The following is a 27,677-nucleotide window of genomic DNA, read 5'->3' on the forward strand; positions in this document are numbered from 1 at the left end:
ATCTATTTAAACAGACTTGATATGGATATTTTCAAAGATGGAAGAATTGTCCCTGTCAACTATTTCAGTTGATTAATATCTTCACTGATTATCATGATTGCAAAGTTTTCAGTCCCTACATGGATTGCTGGATATAATATGTCTTGCCCTGTCCCTGTCCCCTCCCTTTCTAGCCTTTGTTACCTTAAGGACTCTAGTTTTCCATTTATATGTTTAAGTACCAACCTTACCTGCTTAAAAATGTAAGCTTTTAACATTGCTCTCTCTGTTCCCTATCCTTCAGATGAAAAGTGGAGTTGGGTTGGGGCAGCAGAGAGGAATTCAGAAGGGGAATATTGGAGTAATGACTGCAGTGGGAGAAGAGGGAATCTATCTCCTGGGCAGCAGGCGCTGGCGCCCTGGACCACAGGGCTGGCGGCTTCTTCATCTCCCAGGTGGCAGCCAGCCACAGGCGCTGCGCTCAGGACCGCTGGCTGGCGGCTTCACCCAGCCGGCTTTGTCAGGAAGGACGTCCGGATGGTCGTCTGGAAGACATCTGGTCTAATTAGCATACTACTCTTTTATTAGTATAGATACTACTCTTTTATTAGTATGGATTATATATGATTTAAATCAGAGTAATTAAATGAATAAGTTAAATAGAAGCATAAAAAGAAGAGGAAATAACAAGGCTGATTGCTGTTTATTGGTATTTACCAGTATGGGGGTTTTTTTTGGCTTGAGCATTTTCTATATATTCTATATTCCTTACATTTCTAAAACATATGTTACCTTTACAATAAGAAAAATACACTATTTCAAAACAATATAATAAAAGTCTATTTGTATTTTATTTTTAAAAACATTTATGCACTTTCATGGTTTAAAATTCAAGAGCATATAGTGAAAAAGTTTTCTTTGCTTCCCATCCATGTATTGGGGATGGATTTGGACATCTGGCAGATATAACTGTACGAAGTGAGAGACATAAATTCAGTTTTATTATTTTCCAGTACACCCAGTACATTTATTGTGTAATTCATTTTTGTGTCACTGATTTGAGATACATTCTCATGGTAAACAAAATTCCAATGCACATTTGTTTATTTACAGTCTTTTTATCCTGATTCCTGACATATCTCTCTAGTCGTGCACCAGTAACATACTTTAATTACTAAAATTTTAAGGAATTTGGAAATTAAAAAAGGTTCATCTTCCTTGTAACTCTTCTTTTATATAATTTTCTGGTTGTTCATGCTTTTGACTTAGCTGTATGATTTTAGCAACATCCTATCTAATTAAAAAACAAATGCTGCTGCTCCTTTGGGATCGCTTTATATTTACTGAATTGCTTGGGGGAATTGGAATACTTATAATGCTCAGTCTTCCTATTCAAGATGATGATACATTTTCCTTTTGATCAGGTTGTTGCATCACTAAGCATTGTTTTGAAGTGTTCACCGTGTGTTCACGCATTGTGTTAAAATTTTAAGATACTGTGGAATTTTATTGTTCTTATTTTATTAGTATTTTCTATTTTTAAAATTGTGCTTGGAAAATAGTGCCTGTATGAGTTCTATTATTTGAAATTAGTAGTCTTTGGCACTTGATATGTGGCCCTTTTCTTCTTTTTGTTTTTTCCTTTTCTCTGTGGGTGTTCTAGCATTTGAAAAGAAGATTCATTGTCTGCTTTCAGGATTGAGAATCAGTAAAATATTAATTATATCTACTTTATTAATTAAGCTGCTTTTAGTCCTCTACATCTTACATTTTTTTAGTGATCTGATATGACTGAGCAGGGTAAATTAATGTCTTCTACTGCTTCTGCTTTTTCTTGCCATTAATCTTCAAATAGCTTGTAGTTTTTGCTTAATGAAGATTGACCTGATTTCATTAGTAGTTACATGGTTATAACTATTATATTGTCTGTGCTGATTTTGTTTCTTGATGTTATATAATTTATTAATGATTTTTTGCATTTACATTATACCTTGTATTATATTAAGATTACAATTCACGCTTTTCTTTCTAGATATGCTAGATCTCTCTGCTTTAACTATGTTTCATGAGAATACCATAAAATTGAGAGAGAGAGAGAGAGAGAGAGAGAGAGAGGGAGAGAGAAAGAGAGAGAGAAACATCAGTGATGAGAGAGAATCATTGATTGACTGCCTCCTGCATGCCCCCTACTGGGGATCGAGCCTGAAACCAGGGCATGTGTCCTTGACTGGAATCCAACCTGGGACCCTTCAGCCCGCAGGCTGATGCTCTATCCACTGAGCCAAACCAGCTAGGGCTGAGCTTTGTGTTTTGATCCAATCTCTAAGTTCTTTTAATAAGTGAGCTTAGCCCTAGCCGGTTTTGCTCAGTGGTCAGAACATTGTCCCAAGTACTGATGGGTCATGGGCTCAATTCTGGTCAAGGGCACTTACCTTGGCTGCAGGCTCAATCCCCGGCTGGGGTGTGTGCAGGAGGCAACAAATCAATGTGTCTCTCTCATATAGATGTTTCTCTCTCTCTGTCTCTCCCCAACCCTTCCACTCTCTCTAAAAAAAATCAATGGAAAAAATCCTTAATTAACAACAACAACAAAAACAAAAAAAATAAGTAAGCTTAAGTCTCTTTACATTTATTGTTATGACTAAGAGTTTGTTCTGATGTCTATCATCTGATTTTATGTTAAGCTTGGTAGATTGATAACTTTAAAAATTATGTTGTATATTTTATTTTTTGTTGTGCAAATTATTTTATTGTATTTTTTAAACTTATTGGAGTGATATTGGTTAATAAGATTATGTAGGTTTCAAGTGTACATTTCTATAATACATCATCTATATATTGCATTATATGCCCATCTCCCCAAGTCAAATCATTTTCTGTCACCATATATTTGACACCTTCTACCCTTTATTACTTCCTCGCCCCTCTTCCCTCTGGTAACCACCACACTGTTGTCTGTGTCTATGAATTATTGTTTGTTTGCTTTTTTTGTTTGTTCATTTGTTGCTTTCAGTTTTATATCTCACATCTGAGTGAAATCATATGGCTCTTAACTTTTTCTGTCTGACTTATTTCACTTAGCATGCTCTTCTCAAGATCTAGCCATGTTGTCACAAATGGCAGTATTTCATCTTTTCTTATGGCTGAGTAGTATTCCATTGTATATATGTATCATTGGGATGATTTATTTTATTTTATTTTATTTTTAAATATATTTTATTGATTTTTTACAGAGAGGAAGGGAGAGAGATAGAGAGTTAGAAACATCGATGAGAGAGAAACATCGATCAGCTGCCTCCTGCACATCTCCTACTGGGGATGTGCCCGCAACCCAGGTACATGCCCTTGACCGGAATTGAACCTGGGACCTTTCAGTCTGCAAGCCGACGCTCTATCCACTGAGCCAAACCGGTTTCGGCTGGGATGATTTATTAAAAACATTGTTAAAATTATGGAATGTGGAGTCTAAGCAGGCTCAGAGAAGCAGTGAAAACTAATAGAAGAAAAGGTAGAACAATGGAAAGACTAGAGGCTCCCATATGGTCAAAGAGTGATATATTATTTAATTTAACTTTTCCCTGATTTTTTGTGTGAAATTTTTAAATCTACAGAATTTTTGAAAGATTAATATGACACATACCTATATCTCCTCTTCTTATACCTAATAATTGCTAAATGTTAGTATTTTTACATGTTTTTATCTATCATCTATCTATCTATCTATCTATCTATCTATCTATCTATCTACCTACCTATCTACTATACTATTTGCCTATCTAGCTATCTCTCTTGCTTTTTCTCTTGATAGTTCTCCATATCTAAATATATCATAGTGACACTCTGTGCCCATTCCTGAGGGGATATATGACAATGTCTGGAGATAATTTTGATTGTTATGAATGGGAGAGAGAGGTATTTGGTAGGAGACCAGGGTTGCTGCTAAACATCCCATAATGTGTAGAACATCCCTCCACAACAAAGTATTATCCAGTCCAAAATTATTTAGTCAACAGTGCTGAAGTTAAGGAGGGGAATATATACAGGGTAGGGCAAAAGTAGGTTTATAATTGTTCATATGTAAAATAATACAGCAATCAAATAATAATAATAAAGAATAAACTTTTGCATACTCACAACTGTACATCTACTTTTGCCCCACCCTGTACGAGTATATATATAATATTTATTACAATAAATGTTATATGTACCATTAATAAATATATATTTATTTAAAATATTTACAAATTTATATATAAAACAATATTATATATTATATATAATTATGTAATGATACATACAAAATAATAAATATATATGATTTGCTAATATATATTTTTGCTGAATCATTTAGAAGTATGATTTAGACATTATGGTTAACTGTAATAGAGCATATACACATGTACTTAATCACCCCTATATAATTTAGCATGTACTTCCTAAAAACAAATATTAAACACAGTACCATTATCACATTCATAGAATTTAACATCAATACAATAATACCTACTAATGACTCTGGTGTTTTGTTTTGTTTTTCAATTCAGGGTCAATCAGAGATCATACAGTCATTTAGTTTCTTATCTCTTTCTTTTCATTTAATCTCAAAGGGTTTTCTCCACCTTTGTCTTTCAGTTTTGAAGAGTCCAGTCTAGTTGTTTTGTAAATTATCCTGATTTTTGGATTTATCATATCTAGATTCAGGTAACACTATTTTTGGAGGAATTCTACATAGACCATGTTGTGTTCTGTGGAGTGCATCATATCAGGAGGCATAGGAGGTCAGTCTGCCCATTATCAATAATGTTAAATTTAGTGATTTGGTTAAGTGTTTCCACCAAATTCTGCATCATAAAGGAACATTGTTCTTCTTTGAAATGAATTAGTATCCTGCAGTTAGGGTCTTGGAGATCATGTGAAGAACCTGTCTCCTAACAGTATTTCAGCCAATAATTTTAGCATCCATTGACTGTCTGAATCAATTACTAAGTAGGCTGTGAAATTGTGATTTTCAAATTCTGACATTACTTTTCACAACTATTAGTTGACATTCTTTCTGAAGAATTTTCTTTTCTGCTTCTCATCATTATTACCTCATGTACCTTTTATGACTATTCAAAATGTTATTTATACCTATAAGTAAATATTTGTAAATACAACATGTGTGAAATTCCTTTGAGGTTTCTGATCAGACAGAGTCCAAATTCATGGCCTGTTCTGATAAACATACAAATCAAATGCTTTGCGAACATCCTCCCTTTGCCCCTCCATATCTACACTTCACTTTTTCTGCCCTGCTCTGTGTTTGTTAAGACCAATCTGTATGTACCACACCCTGGGGCTTCACTGCCCTCTGGCTTCTTGTTAGGGTTTGGTGCATTGGAAAGAAAGACAAGAGCTTGGGGAGAGAGGGGTGAGGGAGTTCTAGTGTTTATTCATTTCCTGCAGGTTCAGTGTGGACTGGTCCAATTGATTTAGGATTTCAGTTTCTATCAGGTCACACTTTCTACACATTCCTCTTAGTCTCCAGGTTCTTGTAACAGCAATCTCTTCTTCTTTAGGCCTGCAGTTTGTAAAGGAGTTTTATTACCAGCCCAGGATTCTGCACTATCCTGGATTAAACTTTCTTCAGATTACCAAATTTGAGTGAACCTTGTTTCCAGTTGTGAGTCTAGGTAATACACATGGCTTGTTCTCTTCTCTCTCCCTTCACGGGAATCAGACCTTCATCAAATGGCTATCCAAGCCTCCACTGGATTCCTCCTCACTTTTCCTCATGGTGTTTCCCTTGCACATCCAATCTTGTCTGAGCATCAGCTCTTGGAAGACCCAGACAAACACTGCAGCTTATGAACCCAAGCATTCCTCCATGCCTTGGGTATTAGTTGATGCTTACAGAACTGAGACGGTTGACTAATTTGACATCAATTTGGTGTCTATCTATTCAGAAAGATTCTGTTGTATTAGTGAACCAGCAAAGGCATCTAAATGGACTATGACAGGGAGATGGTGGACTCAGACCTGGGGTTAATAGCAACTGAGACCGACATATGCTAGCAGCAGGAAATGTAAATATTGGAATAATGTCAATTCAAAGAAGTTCTAGCTTATATCTTTTATCATTATGTCTTGAGTTAATGTTGCCCTGTTTGGTCTTCCTTGTTGCTGCCAAAGAAGAAATACATAAGATGGTTGTTTGGGAGGATGAGTAGGTCTAAAGAGAGTATACTTGAGTTCATACTGGACTCTGTCAGCAGAAAAATGTAAAAGGCTTTGGAATCAGTTTTAAATTTGGGAGCTATCACTTATGTGACCTCGGATGAGGTTTTTCACTTGATTGAACTTGCTTCTTTTTTATAAACAGGAAGGAAAGAAATATTTACTTTTAAATGTTATTTTGATGATTGGTAATAATTCATAGGAAGGTCTTAGTTTGTTATTCTCTTACCTAAATGTGTGAATGGGAAAAGCATTCAGTTCATTGATAAGATGCTTTGAGCTTCAGCCTCCAAGGAGGGTGTCTCCACACACCACTTAAACACTAACTGTAGGGCTTCATTGCTGAGTAACCAGGGCTTTCCCCCAAAGGCCACGTGCCTCCGTGGTCTCCTGAGCTGTTGCCTGCTGAGAGTGCTCCTGATATAATTAAGAGTGGCAAAGTTTTAATGAACTCCACAAGGAGATTTTTTTCTGACACTTACTTTTTAGCTCCTGAAATAGCTTTTATTCCTTTGAGATCAATTAAAAACTAAATCTTTGTCAAGGTGCTTGAGGCAACTTTCCAGTTGTGTCTTTTTAATGAGTTCTCTAAATGGCTCATGGACCCTGAGGTTCTTTCATGAAATAACTGAAGTTACAGGAGCTCTGGGAGCTGGAAAGAGGACAAGAAAACTTGAGAAACCCTTAGGTGATTTCTCTGGGCAGGCTCAGAGGTATCCATACCTTTCAATTTACAATTGCTAGATTCAGTCATGGCCACTGAGGGAGGGAAGAAGGAAGGGAGAGTACTCCAAAAGGATTTAACAGGTCACTGGTTAAGGCATTTCCAAATAGTTTCATATATAAGTGCAGACTTTGGGCTTCTCAACTATGTCCTGTCAGCTATGAGCTGGAGCACTGATCAGATCTGCAGTAAGGAACATAAGTACTCTTACCATCCCTAGCCCCAGCCTCAGGCTACCTCAGGTCTTTAATTAACCTGACGATATGGCAGGTGGTCCTCTCACCCCAGGAAATCAGCACACAAAGAATGTGTATATATGGTATATATGCTTATGCGTACACAGACCAGATTGGACTTTTAATTGAACAGATTAATGAATTCATGATGAAAAACATTTAACTCAAACTTTCGTAGAACTAAGTTTGGGTCCATGAAGCTAAGTAATGGAATAGATTGATATTTATTGCTGAAGTGACCAATTCTTTTGAGTTCCTTGACCTTGTGTTTCCATTGGTTTTCATGCTCACCATCTATCAAATATGCCAGTGGAACAGAGTTGGGGTCAAGGTAAATGGAAGAACCTGCGATGGATTAGAGTTATTATAGATAGATGAGGCAGGGGAGACACTGACATGATATCTCTGATGGAATTTTATAAAGAGTCTTCAGTTTATGACTTTAAAGAATTTCTCAAATTCCTTCTGGGGGAAAAAATAAGCCATAAGCTACTAATAGTCAAAAGATTTTCCAGAATATGCAAGGGCAATTTTGTTTTGTAAAAAATTAGATAAATTAATTAAATTCACGTTAGAGAGAGAATTCTTAGAGTGAAGAATTGATAGAAATATACAATTATAAGTGACAATAAGGGGTCTATTTGCACAAGGAAATGTCTCAGAAACATTTATCTCTTCTCTCTTCCAAGACACCATTGAAATGGCAATAGAGCAAAAGACATAACCCACAGGAGCAAATAGAACGGCAGAGGAGATATAGTGAATCAGAGAAATTGAAACATACTTTTAAATATGGAAATCACATGGAGGAATGATAACTAATTTATTAGAGAAAAAGCTACCAACTAAGAAGCATGCAGAAGGGGAAACGCACAGGAAGTAAGACAGGTTACCTCCAAGAACCCCTGAGGGGCTGCAGACTTGAGCACATTAGCAACAATGGAGGGTGGGGGTGGGCAAAAGGGTGAAAATCAGGCAAGATGAGAGTCTGTTATTACAGTGGTTGGACCTTCTGACTTCTGTACCACCCCCACACAGCCAGTCAACAGCTCACTCTGGGCAGGAGTGGGGAGGCTCATTCTATGGAGAAATGGAAGATAAAAGCCCTAGATTTTAGGATCCCAGACAAAGCAGAAACCAGTGAGGCTTGGTTCTGAAAACAGGAATTAAGTGAAAGTCTGAGCACCAAAGAATGAGAGTGTGAGCTCTGTTACTCTCCCTGTACCTCAGTCTCTCACACTCAGGTGCACTCTACCCCTTCTGCTCCCAATTAGGCAAGAGGTTGAAGAAGCCATTTGGATAAACCATACTTGCAAGAGACATTCACATTTGAGGGAATCTCAACAAAATGTCTAGCTGGACTATCCTATCCCCCTACTTGAAACTCCACATACAGATTTTCCAATGAAAGACAAAACCAAAAACAAAACAAAACAAAAAACAAACAAAAAAAAAACAACAGTGGAAATATAAATGATGGAGAGAATAAAACTATAACAGTCAATAATTAGATAATTCCATTTTCCCACCTTCTTTTCCTAGAAGAAATCAATAGTTGGTCAGTTGCTTGGGTGTGGGTGGGGTAGTGATGCAGGAACTCATGGACGTGCACCAGAAGTACCCAGGATGCAAAGTATAGAGGTAGCATGGTTGGGACATTGGATGTACTGTGCAAATAAGTAGATACTTTGAGGACTTATCACAATTGAAAAAGGTACTAATAACTATGGGATAGTGGGTAGGCTAGCAAACACTTAGAAGTGTAGGTTGGAATTGAGCAATTGGTATGAAATAATTTTGTTTTTAAGTCAGTTTATTGAGGTATAATTTATACACAATTAAATGTATATATTGTAAGAGTACAATCCAATGAGTTATGACAAATCAATGTGATCAGGATATAGACAATTTTCATTACTCAAACAATTCTCCTGGTGTCCTGTACAATGAATTTATGCACCTTCACCTCTGCCCTATGCAACCACTGACCTGCCACTATAGATTTCTGTCACTATAGATTAGTTTTGCCTGTTCCAGTTTCATGTGAATGCAACCATACAGAATATTCTCTTTTCTCTCTAGCTTCTTTCACATAAGTATTGCTATTTTTTAAAAAGCAGCTCTGAATGTTTGTGTATATCTTGGTGTGAAGATATGCTTTCATTCTCTTTGGAAAATACCTAAAAACATTTCCTTACTTTACCATGTAGAAGTGTATGTTTTAGTTCAGAGGGCACTGAAAAACAGTTCCATTTTACATCCCCACCAGCAATCTATATATATAAAAGCCTAAGTGACCATTACGACCTGTCAACCGAAGGACCAGCCGACTGGTTGCTATGATGACTCACTGACCACCAGGGGGCAGACGATCAATGCAAGAGCTGCACCCTGGTGGTCAATGCACTCCCATAACCAACCTCCCATGGCTGGCCAACCTCCCATAATACCTTCTCCTCGGCTGGCCAGCCGATCGGCCCTCATCGGCCCCCATTGCCGGCCAGGCCAAGGGACCCCACATGTTCATGAATCCATGTACCAGGACTCTAGTATATGAGAATTCCAGTTGACCAATATCTTTAGTATAGTTTTTTAATTTTTTTTTACTAGAGGCCCAGTACAAGAAATTCATGCATGGGTGGGGTCCCTAGGCCTGGCTGGCGATCAGGGCCGATCAGGTTCCCGCCCCCCACCACCTCCTCACCTCCTCCTTCCCTCGCTGGGGTGGAGGGGCCAATCATTACTGCGGCGGGTGGGCAGTGGGCAAATTGGAGCCTATTGGCCAGGGGAGGGACGTGGGGAGGAACCCGGGAAGTTGGCCACTGGTCCCAAGGAGGGAGCTGGCCCTTGGACCCCCTGGGAAAAGGGCCATGTCTGCCACCATCCATCCCCAGTTCCACGTCCCAGCCTGATCAGGCAATCGGGGTCTGCTGGACAAGGGGAAGGACCAGGAGGTTGGCTAGTAGGCCCGATTGGCAATTGGGGCCTGTGGGATGGGGGAAGCTCCTGCGGTGAGCATCTGCCCCCTGGTGGTCAGTGTACATCATAGTTACCGGTTGTTCTGGTCGTTCCGTCGTAAAGGTCTCTTAGGCTTTTATATATATAGATTTTGAATCTTTATAGTGGGTGTATTGTGGTATCTGCTTGTTTTAATATGTATTTCTCTGATTAATAATATTGAACACCTTTTAATGTGTTTATTGACCATTTGTATGTATTTGTTTGTAAAGTATCTGTTCAAATATCTATTTATTATTTAGGTCACTTATGTGTTTATTAAGTTTAAGAAATCTTTATATATTCTCTGTAGCTGTCCTTTCAGCTGTCAGAAATATGTATTGGGTATATTTTATTTAATATTGTTGCTAGCCCTTGCATTTTTTTAACAGTACCTTTCAAAAAACAAGTTTTTAATTTGTTGAAGTACAAGTTATCATTTCACCTAAATCTTATAAATATTTTTTAAACATATTTTCATTAAAAATATATATACATAGCCCAGCTGATGTGGTTAAGTGTCAACCTATGAATCAGGAGGTCATGGTTCAATTCCCAGTCAGAGCACATGCCCAGGTTGCAGGCTCCATCCCCAGTGTGGGGCATGCAGGAGGCAGCCAATCAATATTTCTCTCTCATCATGGATGTTTCTATCTCTCTCTCCCGTTTCCTTCCTCTCTAAAATCAATAAAAATATTAAAAATATGTATACGTAAATATAGAATGATTATAGATGTATTTGGAACTTTGCACGTAAGTTCCAAAGCCCATGCGTAATTGAAGCTGAACTCTAAAATTTTTAATATAAGTTAAATAATTACCAAGAGTGATTTTGTTTTAAGGGTGAAATTCTTCTCTTTGTCAAAGTATTATTTGATTGTTGTAAATATTTTATCTTGAAATAATTTTAAACTTATAGAAAAGGTATATATATTCTCTAGTATGTGTAATGTTAGTCTAGTATTTTAAAATACTAGTAGTATAGGCAACCAAGATGGTGGCATAGGTAAACAACTGAATTTGCTGCCACGCACAAACACATTAAAACTACAACTAAAAGACAAAATGAATATCATCCAGAACCACAGGAAGGCTGGCTGAGTGAAAATTCTACAACTAGAAGGAAAAAGAAAAGCACATTGAGTCCGGTAAGAGGTGCAGAGGTGTGGAAGTGTGGAGGGAAGCAGCCAAAATGTAGAGACAAAGAAACAGGTCCGAAATGAAAGAAATGGAGGAAAGCAAACTACTGGATATAGAGTTCAAAACCACGGTTATAAGGTTACTCAAGAATCTTCTAGAAACCTCTGAGAAATATAGTGAGACCTTCAAGGATATGAAAAAGGACCAATTAGAAATTACGCATACACTGACTGAAATAAAGAATAATATACAGAGATCCAACAGCAGACTAGAGGATCCCAAGAATCAAGTCAAAGATTTGAAATACGAAGAAGCAAAAAACACCCAACCAGAAAAGCAAAAGGAAAAAAGAATCCAAAAATATGAAGATAGTGTAAGGAGCCTCTGGGACAACTTCAAGTGTACCAACACCCAAATTATAGGGGTGCCAGAAGAAGAGAGAGAACAAGATATTGAAAATCTTATTTGAAGAAATAATGACAGAAAACTTCCCCTACTTGGTGAAAGAAATAGACTTACAAGTCCAGGAAGCGCAGAGAACCCCAAACAAAAGCAACCCAAAGAGGACCACACCAAGACACATCATAATTAAAATGTCAAGGGCAAAAGACAAAGAGAGAATATTAAAAGCAGCAAGAGAAAAACAGTTATCTACAAGGGAGTACCCATATGACTGTCAGCTGATTTCTCAACAGAAACTATGCAGGCCAGAAAGGAGTGGCAAGAAATATTCAAAGTGATGAATAGCAAGAACCTACAACCAAGATTACTCTACCTAGCAAAGCTATCATTTAGAATTGAAGGTCAGATAAAGAGCTTCACAGATAAGAAAAAGCTAAAAGAGTTCATCACAGCCAAACGAGTATTATATGAAATGCTGAAGGGTATTCTTTAAGAAGAGGAAGAAAAAGGTAAAGATAAAAATTATGAACAGCAAAGTGACAATAAATACATATCTATCAACAAGTGAATCTAAAAATCAAATGAATAAAAAATCTGATGAACAGAATAAACTGGTGAATATAATAGAATCAGGGGCATAGAAAGGGAGTGGACTGACAATTCTCAGGGGGAAGGGGGTGTGGGGGGTGCGAGAAGAGATTGGACAAAAATCGTACACCTATGGACGAGGACAGTGGGGGTGGTAAGGGCAGGGGGTGGGGTGAGAACCGGGTGGAGGGGAGCTATGGGGGGGAAAAGAGGAACAACTGTAATAATCTGAACAATAAAGATTTATTAAAAGTAAAATAAAATACTAGTAGTATAATATTTTAATGTATGGAGAAACATCTCAATATCTAAAAATTGATTAAATAAATTATAATATGCTCACACAATGGGATACTATGTAACTATAAAAAATTAAATTTATTGATAGATTGCCTAGGTTATTATTGGTGAGTGTGACAGCATAGGAAATTATATGAGCTTGACTATCTTTTAAAAATATATGAAATCTGAATAAAAGAATAACAAATGTTAACAAAATTTACCTCTGAATGGTGGTCTTGGTGAATTTTATTTTTCTCTACTTTAAGCATAAACATTAATTTAAAATCAAAGGAGGACTAAAGCATTTAAAAAGTTGTTCTGTGTTACAAGCACTAAGGCAAATGAAACTCAGCCAGGCAGCATGACCATCTTGCCATGTGGCATGTATATTCATGTGCCTCCTGGGCTTACTAAGTGCAACCTACCAGACAAGGAAGAGGGCAGTGGCTAAGAGCGTGGAGTTGTAGTCAGATTGAGCAGGGCTCAAGATTACTTACCTCCTTGCAGGCCTAATTTTCTCATTCACATGAACTCATTAGTTTTCAGTGTATTTTGGATAATTGCTGAATGAAAGCATATATGCAAAGTTTCTGGAACAGTTCCTGACATACACCAAGAACTGAACCAATGTGTCAATTATCATCACCAGTTGAGCTCTTAGAAGCAAAGGATGATGTTTGTAGAGATAAATGTGAACTCAATTTGAGGTTCTTAGATACAATTAGTAACAAAACATAGATCCAGATAGAAAATACCACTAACTGGAGTACATAAATTTAAACTAGACAACTTTTAAAACAGTTTATCTAAGGGGTGCTGACTGGTAAGGAATTCACTGTTATGGTTAATTCCCACTCATCTTTAGGTGTTCATCAGATGAGAGTTGAGCAGGGTACACCACATCTCAACCTCTGACCTCCCCTGATAATGGAGATGAGATGGCTCATGATCTTAAGTTTTGGGGAATATTTAAGATTCTGTATGTGGGACAATTCCACATCAATAATAATTAATCATGAATTTTACCTAGATCACAACTAGAAACTTTAGAAAAAACTTGCTTTGAACTTAGAGTTCTTGGCACTCCTAAATTTCCTTTTGACTTGTCCCCATTCTAGTTATAAAAACATGAAACCCTTCTTATTCTCTTGATCAATGATAAATCACTAGTCTTTGATTAATATACAAGTATTTCAAAATTTTTATATATTATGCAAGTTGTCATTGAGATGAGGAAAAGTATATTTACATCACTACTTTCACTACTACAATGTGTTCAGGATGTGAAGACATGAAACAACTGTAAAAAAAAATCTTGAAAAAAGACTTGAGATTCATGGCTGCTACTCCACATTAACCAATAGATAATGGGTGAGCCTTCCTCATATAGATTTTAGCTCAGGCCCAGCCACATTCAGTGAGGAACATCAATATAATTACAAGAAGTCCAGTATTTAACTTTTGGAAAAGATCTATTCTTTATCTAACTGTGTTATAAGTCTTGAAAAAAAAGACTTGAGATTCATGGCTGGAATTGAACCCACGACCCTTCAATGCGCAGGCTGATGCTCTATCTACTGAGCCAAACTGGTCAGGGTGGTTGGAGATTTTTAACCAGGAGACATATATAATATGCTTTGCGTTTGAAGGGGATAATTGTTACTATGTGGAGAATGGCTTGTGTGGCAGCAGGAATGGAAGTCTGAAGCCAAGTTAAGAGACTATACATAGTATAGGGGATTTTGTACCCCTGACTAAAATAAAACCTCACATTACTTAAGATACAGATCAAGTGTTTTAATTTAACTAATTAATGTTTTAAGGCAACAATAATAACACAATCTATCTTTGTTAGAGATAAGGTAATTATGAGTTGGTAAGATATTATTTATAGTATAGTATAGGGAGCAGTGTGGTCCAGCAGTGAGACACAGGTTTAAGGTTATACAATAACGTTTTTAGGTGTGTGTGCGTGGGTGAGAAGAGATGGCAGTGAGTGAAGCTGTGTGAGGAGTCTTTTGGGGGCAGAGTGGTGGAGGAGGAGGGCGGAACCCAGTTTCACTGAAACTGGTTGCCATGGCCCTCGGGCCCATAGTATATTTTTGGAGATTTTAGCCCTGATGAAAGCAATCAGTTTTTTGTGACTCCTCACTCTTTAGTTGATCTTCCTCCATACAATGGAACAGTTCTGTGTGGAGCATAGTTCTTCAAAAGAAAAACACAAAAAATAAGTTGCTGGTTTCTAACAGGAAAAATACATTTTAATAATTGTGCAATGAGAAACTGCTTACGTACACATTACAGTCAAATATTTGGAGTTAAGGTGTTCGTCACATAGATGCGTGATTGTAACTTCATTTCCATTAAAAGATTTCAAATTGCCCCTGCTGGCATGGCTCAGTGGTTGAGCATTGACTTAAGAACCAGGAGGTCATCAGTTGGATTCCTGGTCAGGGCATATGCCTGGGTTGTGGGCTCAATCGCCAGTTGGAGGCACACAGAAGGCAGCCAATCAATGATTCTCTCTCATCATTAATGTTTTTCTCTGAAATCAATCAAAATATATTTAACAAAAAAACAACTTCAAATTGCATTCGTGCTTCTGTGTACACATAATGAAAGATGGGCAACATAATGAAGACTGACCTTCTCGTAAGTCTGCTCTGTTTAATTCTGCTGCCTGCTTTTCTAGAATGCTGCGTCTCTAACTGTACACAGTTTAGTGATACCTAGGAGTATAAAGTTGTTGCCTGCCAATAAAAAGCACAAAGTTGAAAAAAGTTTTAATTGGTGTTGTGAATCTATATCTGTTTATATTATTAAATTTGGAATTAATACTAAATGTATGTTTAAGTTCTTTTTTAACATTGAGGCTCAAACCTCTCTCCCTGTCTTCTAATTCAAGCATTCCTCTTAGACTGTGGTCCATGGCAGTGGCATTGAAGATGGAGAGAAGTGAACAGAATTTAAGTAATTTTGGAAAGGAAGAAGAATGACTCAGTTTCTCACTAGAGTAACTTGGAGGGATAGCACTTCAACCTGTGAAAGGTAAGACAGGAAAATTAAGCATCCATTTTGAATACACTAAATTTGAAATGCCTGGGTTCTTGTCTTAAACTGCCTTTTATTCTTGAATGAGTCATACCTTTTCTAGCTTCAGTAGTGTCATCTCCAAATGACACCTTTGGTTGCAATAATCTCTAAGGTTTCTTGCATGCATGAAAGCTGGGGTTTTTTTAAAATAGTACCTTACATTTACTTTGAACTTTAGAATTTACAAAGCACTTTTTGTTTCCTTATAAAGAGTGAAATTCTCTTTTCATGCTGGTCGTCCTTGGACCAGGTTTTGAGAAACACATCTCTGCTGCTAAGGACTCTACCAAATGCTTAGCAATTGAGAGATAAAAGGAGAATTTGATGGTTTTCTAGCAACAACAACAAAAACCCAACAAACAGGCACACAATTTGTCCTTCATAATCATATTTATTAATACTCTGCATATCTAATACTGATTTTTCTGTGTTTAAAAATGCCATTGCTCCTTGTCCCTCCCCTTGAGTCTATACTGTGGCCCTGGAGATACGAGAGATCATGTGGACTTTTGTCCCCTAATTGAAGAAAAAATGAGAAGGTGTGAAATCCATTACTCTCCCAATCATCAGCTCTTTCTGAGAGTGTTGAGGAATTTAGAACAATGTGATAAGTTGATGGAGTATAGATGTATTTCCAGGGTACTGACAGTAACTCCATTTGAATGTGATAGATTCCTGGCAGGGTGCACTATTGATAAATCTCACATTGGAAATCTTTGGTCATTTGCCTCCCCATCCTTGGCGTCATATTCTATCGGTTGACTCCTTGTTTCATGCTTTTCATTTTCACAGTGATGTTGCTGCAAATTTGTATGGTATTTCTGGTTAACCTTTTAATAACAGGATCTTTGTAAATTAAAATGTTCCATACATGTTGCATAATGTTCACCCTAGGATACATCTGGCATGTCCTATCCATCTTGTGTCTTCTTGAAGGGGGTCCCCCCACTATGAGGCCTGTCTCAACCCCTTTCAGAATAATCTAGCACACCTTCTCTTTGTCCCAGGGTATACTATGCACACTTCTAAAACAGCCCCTAGATTGTTTATTTACATGGCTAGCTCTATAGGGAAACTGTAATGTCCTTCACATTCAAGGCAGTATCTCATTAATGTTTGCTTCTCCAGTATCTAGGATAATGCCCACATATAGCAGATACTCAATAAATGTAAATTGAATAAGTAGATTAAGAAATGAATGACTCAATGAAATTTAATATCTACACATGAGTAATTATGGAGATAAAGTATTCATATATGGAGAGATACTATATAGAAATTGAAACGCATCTTGGTGATATTTTATTTAGTTCTCCAGTTTTAGGTAGTCAGTAAATTAATTTTATCTAATTAAGTGCTTCCATTAATTTTTAAACCACTATACAATGGCTTTTAAACTTTTCTTATCACTTCTCCAGAGGTTTCAGGGAAATTGTTCCTTGAGCTTCTTTATTTCGCCAATGGAAATATGTATGTTTTCAATTATCAACTAGGCTGTGAACCAAAAACCATAGCCAACTTTTCTTTCCTTCCTTGTTAACACAGAACCACATTGCACACACATAAAAACCTACATCTCTCTAAAGTACCAAATGTGTTCTGATAGGTGGGTTTTGGACAATTCTCTCCAAAACTTTGCCCAATGATCAAACACACATAAATATACACATTCGTACCCTTATAGGCTTGACCCATAAGAGAGACATTCAGAAAAATTTTCAAGAAATTCTCTATTTATATTTTATTTTGTGTTATATAAAGACAACACCTCATTCCAAGGCATCATTGTATCAGAGTGTTCACTGAACATCCTGAGTATATCATAGTCTAGATGTGAATTTGACATTCCTGCCCTCTAAACCCCAAGACACCTCTTCAAGGCTAGCTTTACTCTGGTTTCTGGTTTCCCTTCCTTCTAATACCCCATATAAAATCTCAGATACTATGTGGAAATGTCTCAGCATCTTTCTCACCAAGTGTGGGAAGGTTGATAAAAATGTTTTTCTTACCTACCGATACCAAACTTAAAATTCTCTAAGAAGAAAGGAGAAATAAATTAATGCCAGTTTTTGAAGTCATTATCTCATAAGGATGATGCTTTGCCTCCTCTGAGCTCCATTAATTTCATTTGGGACAAGACTGAGATCCAGGATCCATCACTATCCAAATACTTACTGGGTGTAATTTGCAATGTGGCCCCCGGAGTATGTTTATCCTTATTATGATACAAGTTTCATGTATATGGATCCAGCTGGGTATTAAGTCAATAATACCTGCTCCTTTTCTTCCAAACATCCATCCCCAGGGCCCAGAGAGAGAGAAAGACAAACAACTTCTGGTTTTCCTGGTAGAGATGGTGTCTGTATCTTTTGTGACCTTGTCTCATCTCTCTCGGGGCCCCTCAGGAACACTCTAGGAGAGCTTGGGTGGCGATGACCTCACTGTAAAACCTTTACAGCTGTGCTCACAGTGAGCCAGCCTATCCCTGCATTCGCCTGCGTCAGGAGAACAGGGACAGAGGGAGTCAGTGGAAGCCTTTGCCCCCTCCCCACATGGGAGTCCATTCTGTGGGACTCTTTCCTTCTCCCCACGTGGGAGTCTGTACTTGTTCTTCAATAAATATCCACCTTTGCTATAAAAAAAGAGAACTGGGACAACTCCTGCACCTGCCAAGATCCTCTTTCCACGACTGTTGGAGGGAGCAAGATCCTCAGCTCCGACCTGCAAAATCTCTCCTCACTTCTGTGCAGTTTCCTCTAAATCTAGTATCTCTGAGATAAGGCTGGTGCCGCAGTGAGTAAAGGGCCTTTTGCAAAGTGTGGTAATTTACAGAAGCTGGGGTCTGGAGGAAGGAAGGGCTCCAGAAATCAGCAAACTAAATGGGAGGTACAGGGTCAACTTATGGGCAGGCAGCTTTCTGGGCTTAAGGCAGGGCTGGAATTTGCAGATCTGGGGTTATACGTTGCCCATTGAGAATGAATGCTCTTGAATGCCATGAATTGTCAGGTAGTAGGTGTACACTTCTATGGAATATCTTAGGTTTTCCCTTTTGGTTCTCCCTATGGCCATATGGTTGGTGGAATGTATTGTCTTTCATCCATCCATCCATCCAACAAATGTACTGGGCACTATTCAAATGCAGTGGGCCCAGAAACAGTATCTACTCAGAAGCAGGGGAGAAGCCCTATAAGAGGCTAGGGTGGGGTAGGAGGGGGTAATGTTATACTGTTAACTCTTTACATAGATAACCACTCGCCCTGACCCTGTACCATGAATTGACTCTATGAACACTGGACAGATTAGTGATGTTGCTCTGCTTGTTGCCCAGAAAGGAGACAGCTAGATTTTCCTGCATAGCATCAGGAAGTAAAAAACTTACTGCCAACATTTACTAAAGCCCTAAATCTAGTGAATACAGAGGAAAACGGACCTCTTTGAAATTGTATTTGTAAATCTCATTCCCTAATTCATTAATTCATATATTTGCTCCTGATCATTTATTGAGCACCTGCAATGGGCAATATACTCCGCACACATTATATAATAAGAGAAAATCAAATGAGGAGGAAAAAATGGGAACAGAATTAAAAATCTAAATAAATTAGGAAGTAAAACTACATGAGAATATGGCAATGGGCCTTTCTAAAAAATAAAATGATTAGGCATTCTGGAAAATGATTTATTCTGTGGCTGCCATCAGGATGGTAAAAATGTGGATCTTGCAATCAAAGTTAATAAAATTCTTTAGAAATGGAAACAGTACATGATACCTTGTGCCCATTTAGACTAGTTACCTGAACAGATTGTATTTCTACTTTCATGTGGATAAAAGGATCTGATGTAATGACCCTGAAAGAGATTGCTAGCTGAGTCAGCACACAGTGGGCACCGTAAATGCCCTCTTTCTGTGTAATAACTAATCCAGATCTGCATTTGTTCCTCAGCCCACAGCATACTGCAGTGACCCACAGAGGCACAGTCGCCAGGGCATGATGGAAAATCAGACATGGGTCACAGAATTCATTCTCCTGGGATTCCTGCTCAGCCCAAACACGCAGCTGCTCCTCTTTGTGCTCTTCTCTCTGTTCTACGCTTTCACCCTGCTGGGCAACACAGTCATCCTGGGGCTCATCTGGCTGGACTCCCGACTGCACACCCCCATGTACTTCTTTCTCTCACACCTGGCCATTGTTGATATTTCATATGCTTCAAACAATGTCCCAAAGATGCTGGAAAACCTTCTGAACAAGGAAAAAACTATCTCCTTTGTCCCATGCATAATGCAGACCTTTTTATACATGGCTTTTGCTCACACTGAGTGTCTCCTCTTGGTAATGATGTCCTATGATCGGTATGTGGCCATCTGCCACCCCCTCCATTACCCTGTCATCATGAGCTGGAGAGTATGCACAGTCCTGGCTGCCACTTCCTGGACATGTGGTTTCCTCCTGGCTCTGGTCCATGTGGTTCTCATCCTGAGGCTGCCCTTCTGTGGGCCTCAGGAAATCAACCACTTCTTCTGTGAGATCCTGTCCGTCCTCAGGCTGGCCTGCGCTGACACTAGGCTCAACCAGGTTGTCATCTTTGCTGCTTCTGTATTTATCTTAGTGGGGCCCCTCAGCTTGGTGCTGGTGTCCTACACACGCATCCTCGTTGCCATCCTGAGGATCCAGTCTGGAGAGGGTCGCAGAAAGGCCTTCTCCACCTGCTCCTCCCACCTCTGTGTGGTTGGTCTCTTCTTTGGCAGTGCCATCGTCATATACATGGCCCCCAAATCCTACCATCCTGAAGAGCAGCAGAAGATCCTTTCCCTGTTTTATAGCCTTTTCAACCCTATGCTGAACCCACTGATCTACAGCCTGAGGAACGCAGAAATCAAGGGTGCCCTGAAGAGAGTGAAGTGGAAACCGAGAGCAGTGTGAGGGATGCCAGGGAGAGGCCTGAAGGTGGAAGATTTGTTCTCTGTGAGATCTGGGGGAACGGCTGTGAATATTCAAAAATCTCATGTCTTAGATTTCTGCTCTCAAGAATATATATTCATCAGATTCTATCCTTAACGTGGTGTACTGTCCAGAACATGGAGCATAAGTAGAAAGTGACAGAGTGCACAGACTCTGAGACAAGTCACAAAGTGGGTAAGCACAGGGCCAGAGAGCCACGGACTCCTACAGCAAATTCCCAGCACAATCTGAGATGCGGTTTCTCTTCTGCTGAGGATTTGTTCTCTCTAATCTCCTTTTAGATTCCTAAATGGTGTCTTCTGAATTCTCTTCCTCTCTATTCTTGTTTTATCATGTGTCATTCAAGTGTATCATATATGTGATAGTATATTATCTGCTTTCTTTGGATTTATTTTTTCATCTGAATTTTCTCATATACCATTATCACTTCATATCTTTCTTCTCCCATGAAATTAGGAAGCAAAAGGGAAGCTTTCCCCTCCACCCTCCTGTTTTCCTCTCAGTTCTCAAAAAGTTTCATTCATTAGCTCATTTGGGAAATATATTTTATCTCTGGCCATTAGTCTTTTTATCTTCATGGAATCAAGACATTTCCAGCCCCAGAAAACCACAAACCTTGCTCTGAGCCCCCTTGCCCCGGTATACAAACAATTTGAATAAAGCAATTCATATTGGCTCTAAGTGTAACAAAAAGCACTATGGAATTATCGAGTGCCCCATTTGAAAGTTAGAAAGAAACAAACAGGCTTTTTAACTATACCTAGAGAAATTGTTATTTTCTCAAAAATATGTATATCTTGTGTTAAGGTTAAAACCCTACAAAAGAAGAGGAAGAAGAAAATATAGGATAATTTCTCTCACACAAAACATAAGCCATAGGTTTGAATTTAGAATATTTTTAGAAGAGCCCATTAGGAAAATTAGGGATGGCATTCCTCTTATTATGTCAGTTCAAAAATACTTGACAAAGAATGGGCCTAAAAGACCAAGCTTCTGTGAAGGTAACTGGTACCACTAATTATAGCCTCCAGTAGGTCTGAGAAATGGTGAGGACTGAAAAAAAAAAAAAACACAAAAAAACCCCAACTCTATTTTGTTATTAAACTGCAGGAAATGTTTGAGTATATGAGGAAATTCTATTAACTGTTTTAATATTTGAGTTTTAGAATTCTAATAAATTATATTTTGCTCTTATGACTTCTTTTGTTTTGGAGGTATACTCCTAATTAGAGTTTATTTAGCACGAGTCCAAATACTGCTTATGAATATTGTTTTATGACTATATATATATATATATATATATATATATATATATATATATCTTTCAACATGGGTCACTGTTTTCAAAGAGATGAGAAACAAAAAAAGAATGCATTTTTTTTATCCTGAGGATTCTGTGGGATATTTCCCAATTACCCTATTTACATTTCACCAGTAACACTGTGAAATCAACATTATTCCTTTTTTATTGTTGACACTATTACAGATGTTCCACATCCCAACTCCCCCTTACCCACCTCCATCCAGTCCCAGCTCCCCTCCCTCTGGCCACCACCACACTGTTGTCAGTGTCCACGGGCTATGCATATATGTTCTTTGTCTTCACCTATTTTCGTCCTTTCATAGACAAGGAAGCAAACTTTCACAGTGATTTAGTAATTTGGCCTTCACCACACAGTCAGTAATAGGACCTAGCTGGGGGTTTAACATCATCATACTTATTTCAAACCCACACTGCTTGTTTGCTTTCTTCCCAAAATATCACAGATTTTAACTCAACCTGGCTTAGCATTGGCATCCACATGACAGAGTGGAAGAAACAAAAAAAGAGTTTATATTATTCTGGTCAAAGCATTAACACCACAAAGAACACGTCTGCTATCCAGCCTGTCATTGGAGAAACATTACTTCTCTTGATCAGAGCAGAAACTCTCACCTGAGTGGCCTAAATCATGCCTAGTAACAACTCCTTTTCCACGCCACTCTGCACTGCCCTAAAGGAGGCAATCTGAGTAAGACACCATGCTGTTCTCAGCATCTCATCTTACCTAGGATTCTGATCCTTTGCCCATCATCAAGTTTATACATTTGTTTTCTTTTCCTTTCTGAGGAATCTCTGGAAGCTTCCCTGCCTCACCTGTATATGGACCTAGGATGGACCTCACCAGTGCTCTAGGCTGATGGGATTAAAGGAAAGCAGGAACCCAGCACTGGCTCAAATTAAGGGGCATCCTATTTTGCATTCATATCTGTATTATGCCACAGCTTCTAAACATATGTAAGCCTCCCCAATCTTGGGGTTTATCTTAGGCAAAACTGGAACAGAGGTAGCTAAGACAAAAATAGGGTAAGAATCTATACCTATTTGTGTCAGAAATTCATTTTCACAAGAGTGGGGCTGGAAGAAGAAGGTTGAGGTCCTAGGAGGTGTGGGAATGTCAGAAATAGGAGATCTTGTGGTTATAAATAAACTAGAGGCCCGGTGCACGAAATTTGTGCACTTGGGGGGGGGGGGTTCTTCAGCCCAGCCTGTGCCCTCTCACAGTCTGGGAGCCCTCAGGAGATGTCCTAATGACGGTTTGGGCCCGCTCCCCGGGGAGCGGGCCTAAACCGTCAGTCAGACATCCTTAGCACTGCTGCGGAGGCAGGAGAGGCTCCCGCCACTGCCACTGAGCTCACCAGCCATGGCCCAGCTCAGGGCTTCTGGCTGAGCAGCACTCCCCCTGTGGGAGCACACTGACCACCAGGGGCAGCTCCTGCATTGAGCGTCTGCCCTCTGATGGTCAATGAGTGTCATAGCGACCGGTCATTCCACTGTTTGGTCGATTTGCCTTTTATTATATAGGAAAAGCAGGGACTGCATTCTCATGAAGTGGAATTCCGGAATGCAATTAGAATTGAGAGGCTCATTGTGAGCAGCAAGAGGAGATGGGGGACTGTGCCTCTTATTTCTTGATCAATATGTGGTGTCAGAGAAGGTGGGGGATTAACAGGTTCTGGGGTGGCACAAATAGCACAGCCACATTGGTGGTGGCAGGGACCTGCCAAGTTTGAGTGGCCAGGGGCAGGTTTCTGGAGGAGACAAAGAAGGGACAGGCTGTGTGGCACTGCAGTCAGCCTAGATCTCAGTTTTTGTCTCCATGATCTTGTTCCACTAACACTCAGTGTTCTCCAAGGTGCCCAGGTTTCTGTCCACAGCAAGACAAGGAAGCTTAGGAGATGGGGGCAGCTCACCTCCATCCCACAGAGTGGTGGCAGTGGCATGGACGCTTTGTGTTTACAGGGCTTCCTGCAGGAAGAGTCCTGTGGAGACTTGCTCCTTGGTGAGAGGTCTGAAGGCTTTTCATGGTGCATCTCTTTAACCAAAGTCAGTGAACCTGTCAAGCCGGACTATGGTCTTCACCCGGCATTTCCCTTGTGTATCGCAGGGCAGCCTGGAGCAGCATGGGGTTGGTCAGAGAACACTGCTGCTTCTGAATCAGGCTTAAGAGGAGGGAGGACATCTCCTGCAGGGTTGTGAGCTTGTGACCACTGGCCTTCGGAGGAGGAGCCCATGGGAGACTTCTGGGTGACCTCACACAAGTTGTCTTGTGGGTGCTAGGGATGCAGGTCCAAGGGCCCAGGACTGCACTTGTGGGAACTGGAGACTGTTGGTGTCCAGGGTCCTAGATGTGGGTGGTAGATCCCCACTGCTGTGGGGCTGTTCCCATTGTCCTGTCCATTGGTCTCCATGTGATCCTCTTGGTTCTTGTTGGATCTTCCCCTCCATCTTGTTTGGGCAAAGAAGTGGAATGGTTCCAGCTTCACAACCTTGACTACCTGCTCAGGTGGTGAATGTGGGAGAGAAAATCTGCTCCCTAGAAGAGGGATGTGGATGGTTCTCGAGTGTCCAAACATGATGAAATGAGGAACAAATAGCAGGGGCCTCTTTGGAGGGTCCTTCCAGGTCTTGGATGGGAGGATCCCCATAAGGGGAGCATCCCCATAAGGGGAGCCCATGGTCTGATTTATATCCATGGACTGGATATAAATGGCCTGATGATAAAGGTTCAGAATCCAGATGGAACCCAGGGCAGGTGCTTGAGTAGCAGGGTGGACCCTGCCAGGCTGGGCATCTTTTCAGATGACAGGGAAAACCACCGGGTGAAGTTTATAGAGTAAGTTGCCCATGGAGGGCCACTTGTGTTCCAAACAGCTTAGAATAGAGCAGGACACTGGGGGAATGTCTCCCTCCTTCCTGCTCCTCTCCTGCCCAGCGTGCTCTGACATGCCTTGACTCAGGAGCTTCCTGATGTCTCCCTGACTCCTCACCTAGAAAGGTGCGCACTCATGGCCAGCTCTGGAAGAGAGAGGTCAAAGGGCAAGGGGTGGGGCCTGAATGACTGGCCAACTACTCTGAGCTTCCCAGCACCTAGGGCCTCCATGGTGGGTGGCAGGTGTTTAGCATTTGATGGCCCACAATGCAGGGATTGGGCCAGAACTTGGAGGCCCCATCCCCAGACCTCACCTCATCTAGCCACCGGGTCAGAGCCCTGCTGGAGCCGCCAGATCCCACCGGACATGGCCACCTCCTACAGGCACCTCCCCAGTGTCCCTGTGCGGTCTGGAATTGGGTGCTCTTTCTCCATAGCCACCAGCCTCACCGCCAGGGGCAAAGGTGTCGGAGGAGTGGACACAGAGCCTGACCTGACTGGGTGCTGCATCCCCGGCACCCCTTCTTGGAAGGTAGGTCCTTTCTTCACTTCGCAGAAACTTAGTTCTGCAGATGCCAATTTCAACTTTTGTAAGGGGGAATATTTCTTCCCAGGAAAAGGAGTCCTCATACCTATTATCCAAAACACCCAGTTTTCTTTTTAAAAATCTGAGAAATGTGTGAAAAATAAAAATATGGCTCAAGGAACACAGAGTTAGAGAAAATGCAATTGAACAATATGGAGGGGTCAAAAGTGTAGAAAAAATCTCCAATAGATCATACTTCTCATAATGAGAACTCAGGTGTCTGTCAGCTGAAGTGTCTGTGTCTTGGGCTGTGCTTAATAATCTCTAACAAATTCAGCTTCTTATTTTTCAAGATTTCAAGTAAAATATTGAACTTTTGACCTTTTAACACACAATTACCCCAAAAACACAATTAATGACAATTTCCAATTATTTTCCATCAATTATATGACTTTCTGCATATCCGTTCATCCTTGAGTTGAATATTTATTACATCAATTAAAACCAAAAACTTGAAAACCAAATTTATGGTAACTTGCTTTGGAAGTTGTTTAAATGATCAATGTGTTGATTTTTACTTATTTTACTTTCAAGTAGAAAGTATATATGAATTTTAATAGCCCTTTCTATAACTATCTTTATATATAAAACCCTAATATGAAAATAGACTGAACAGCAGAACAACGGGACAACCTGTCACTATGATGTGTGCTGACCACCAAGGGGCGCGCACGGAACATGGTGGGCATCGGCAGCAGGTGGCAGAGTGCGGAACATGGTGGGTGTCGGCCGCGGTGGGATGATGGAGCAGGTGAGTAGGGGTGCCAGACCAAGGCGGGGTGCTGGTCGCTGTCATTGGGGCAAGCCTCTGGTGGTTACTGAAAATTCTTTGCTTCCACGCGCCATGGTCCCGTGCAGCACTCACACCTGCTGCTGGTGCTGGAGCCACCACTTGCACCCGTTGCTGGTGCCTGGCACTGGTCCTGATTGCTCAGTGCCATCAGGGGTGGGAGTGGTGGCTAATGGCCCTGATTGCCCCTCAGGGCTTCTCCACCTTCCCCTGCTTCCAAGGGGCAATTGGGGCCAGCAGCCACTGCTAGCACCCACTGCTGGCGCCGCATCTTCATCTTCAGTGAGTGCAAGTGGAGCCGACACCATCAGCGCATCAGAGTGGTGGTGGTGAGAGTGGGGCTACTGGCAGACAGAGGAACGGGAGCAGAGATGGGAGGGGCCAGGTTCGGGCACAGAGGATGGGCTGAGACCCCCCCTTGTGCCCACCACAGTTCCTTTCAAGGTGCACAAATTCGTGCACTGGGCCCCTATGAGTTATAAATGCAGTTGAAATAAGATCTGTGGTTACAGAAAATGCCCAGTGCTGACAGGTAATGTAAATATCTGAGAACATATTTATTGCAATTAAGAGCTGACTGTGTTGTGTATGTCATTTTCCTTTGTATACATTTATGTTTCATGTATGTTTATGCTTTACTCTGACCACTTTTAGAAGTTTTTTCACACATTAAAGGAATTTCATCTTGATATGCCATAGAAAACATGTCATTTTGAGAGGATGCATTAGGTTAAAGTCTGTTTGGTACCCGAAGCATTTATATTTAATGACTTAGTTCTAATTTTATACTTTTTATAATTGACTAGAGGCCCAGTGCACGAATTTGGGGTCTGGCCAGCCAGGGGGAGGGGCCGTGGGTAGTTGGCCAGCCAGCCCCTCCCCCAATCAGGGTGGGGGGGAATTGGGGGTGGGGCTGGTCAGGGGTGGGGCTGCAGGTGGTTGACTGGCCGGCCCCGCCCCCTGGTTGAACTCCCGGTCAAACTCCCAGTGGAGGGGACAATTTGCATATTAACCTTTTATTATATAGGATGATCAGATGATGACAAACATAGAAAACTATGTCCTAAACTATTGTTTTCACAGGATTAGTTGGCTCCTAATTTTGTCACCTATCTGTCAGGTTTCTGATTTTCTGATATTCTGTAGGTAACCAATAATATAAAAAGAAAAGGAAAGTGGATAGGTGCTAGTATTTATGGATTGACTGGTATGCACTTTGGTGTTTCTAAATGTGTGTTTCTCCTCACCATGGTTATGTAGGGTCACAGCACAGGGGGACTTGTTCTCCAAACTTGATAACTATGCTCAGTTTTTCCAAATTTGTTTCATAAACCCAGCAAGTCAGGAATCACACTGTAGTAAACAAATCAGTTTGTAAGTTGCATGATTAATTGAAATGAAACTTCCAAAATAACGTTTTGATCCGTTATGTTCTTTCAGTAAAAGAATGCAGTAGAGTACAAATAAATATGACAATGCCTTATGTAGCA

The 27,677-nt window shown here is 40.1% G+C and overlaps 1 protein-coding gene across 1 annotated transcript; it reads left to right on the forward strand.

Moving 5' to 3' along the window:
- The first annotated feature begins 19,620 nt into the window (after positions 1–19,620).
- On the forward strand, positions 19,621–20,612 carry LOC102433988 (olfactory receptor 2A5). The gene has a single exon (XM_006094756.1). The coding sequence runs from the start codon at positions 19,647–19,649 to the stop codon at positions 20,577–20,579; it is 933 nt and encodes a 310-aa protein (XP_006094818.1). The 5' UTR covers positions 19,621–19,646; the 3' UTR covers positions 20,580–20,612.
- Positions 20,613–27,677: the final 7,065 nt, after the last annotated feature.

The sequence above is a fragment of the Myotis lucifugus genome, unplaced genomic scaffold (assembly GCF_000147115.1).
Source record: "Myotis lucifugus unplaced genomic scaffold, Myoluc2.0 scaffold_141, whole genome shotgun sequence".
NCBI lineage: Eukaryota > Metazoa > Chordata > Mammalia > Chiroptera > Vespertilionidae > Myotis > Myotis lucifugus.

Coding starts and splice junctions, on each gene's coding strand:
- LOC102433988 (XM_006094756.1), top strand. CDS start 19,647: ATGATGGAAAATCAGACATGGGTCACAGAATTCATTCTCCTGGGATTC.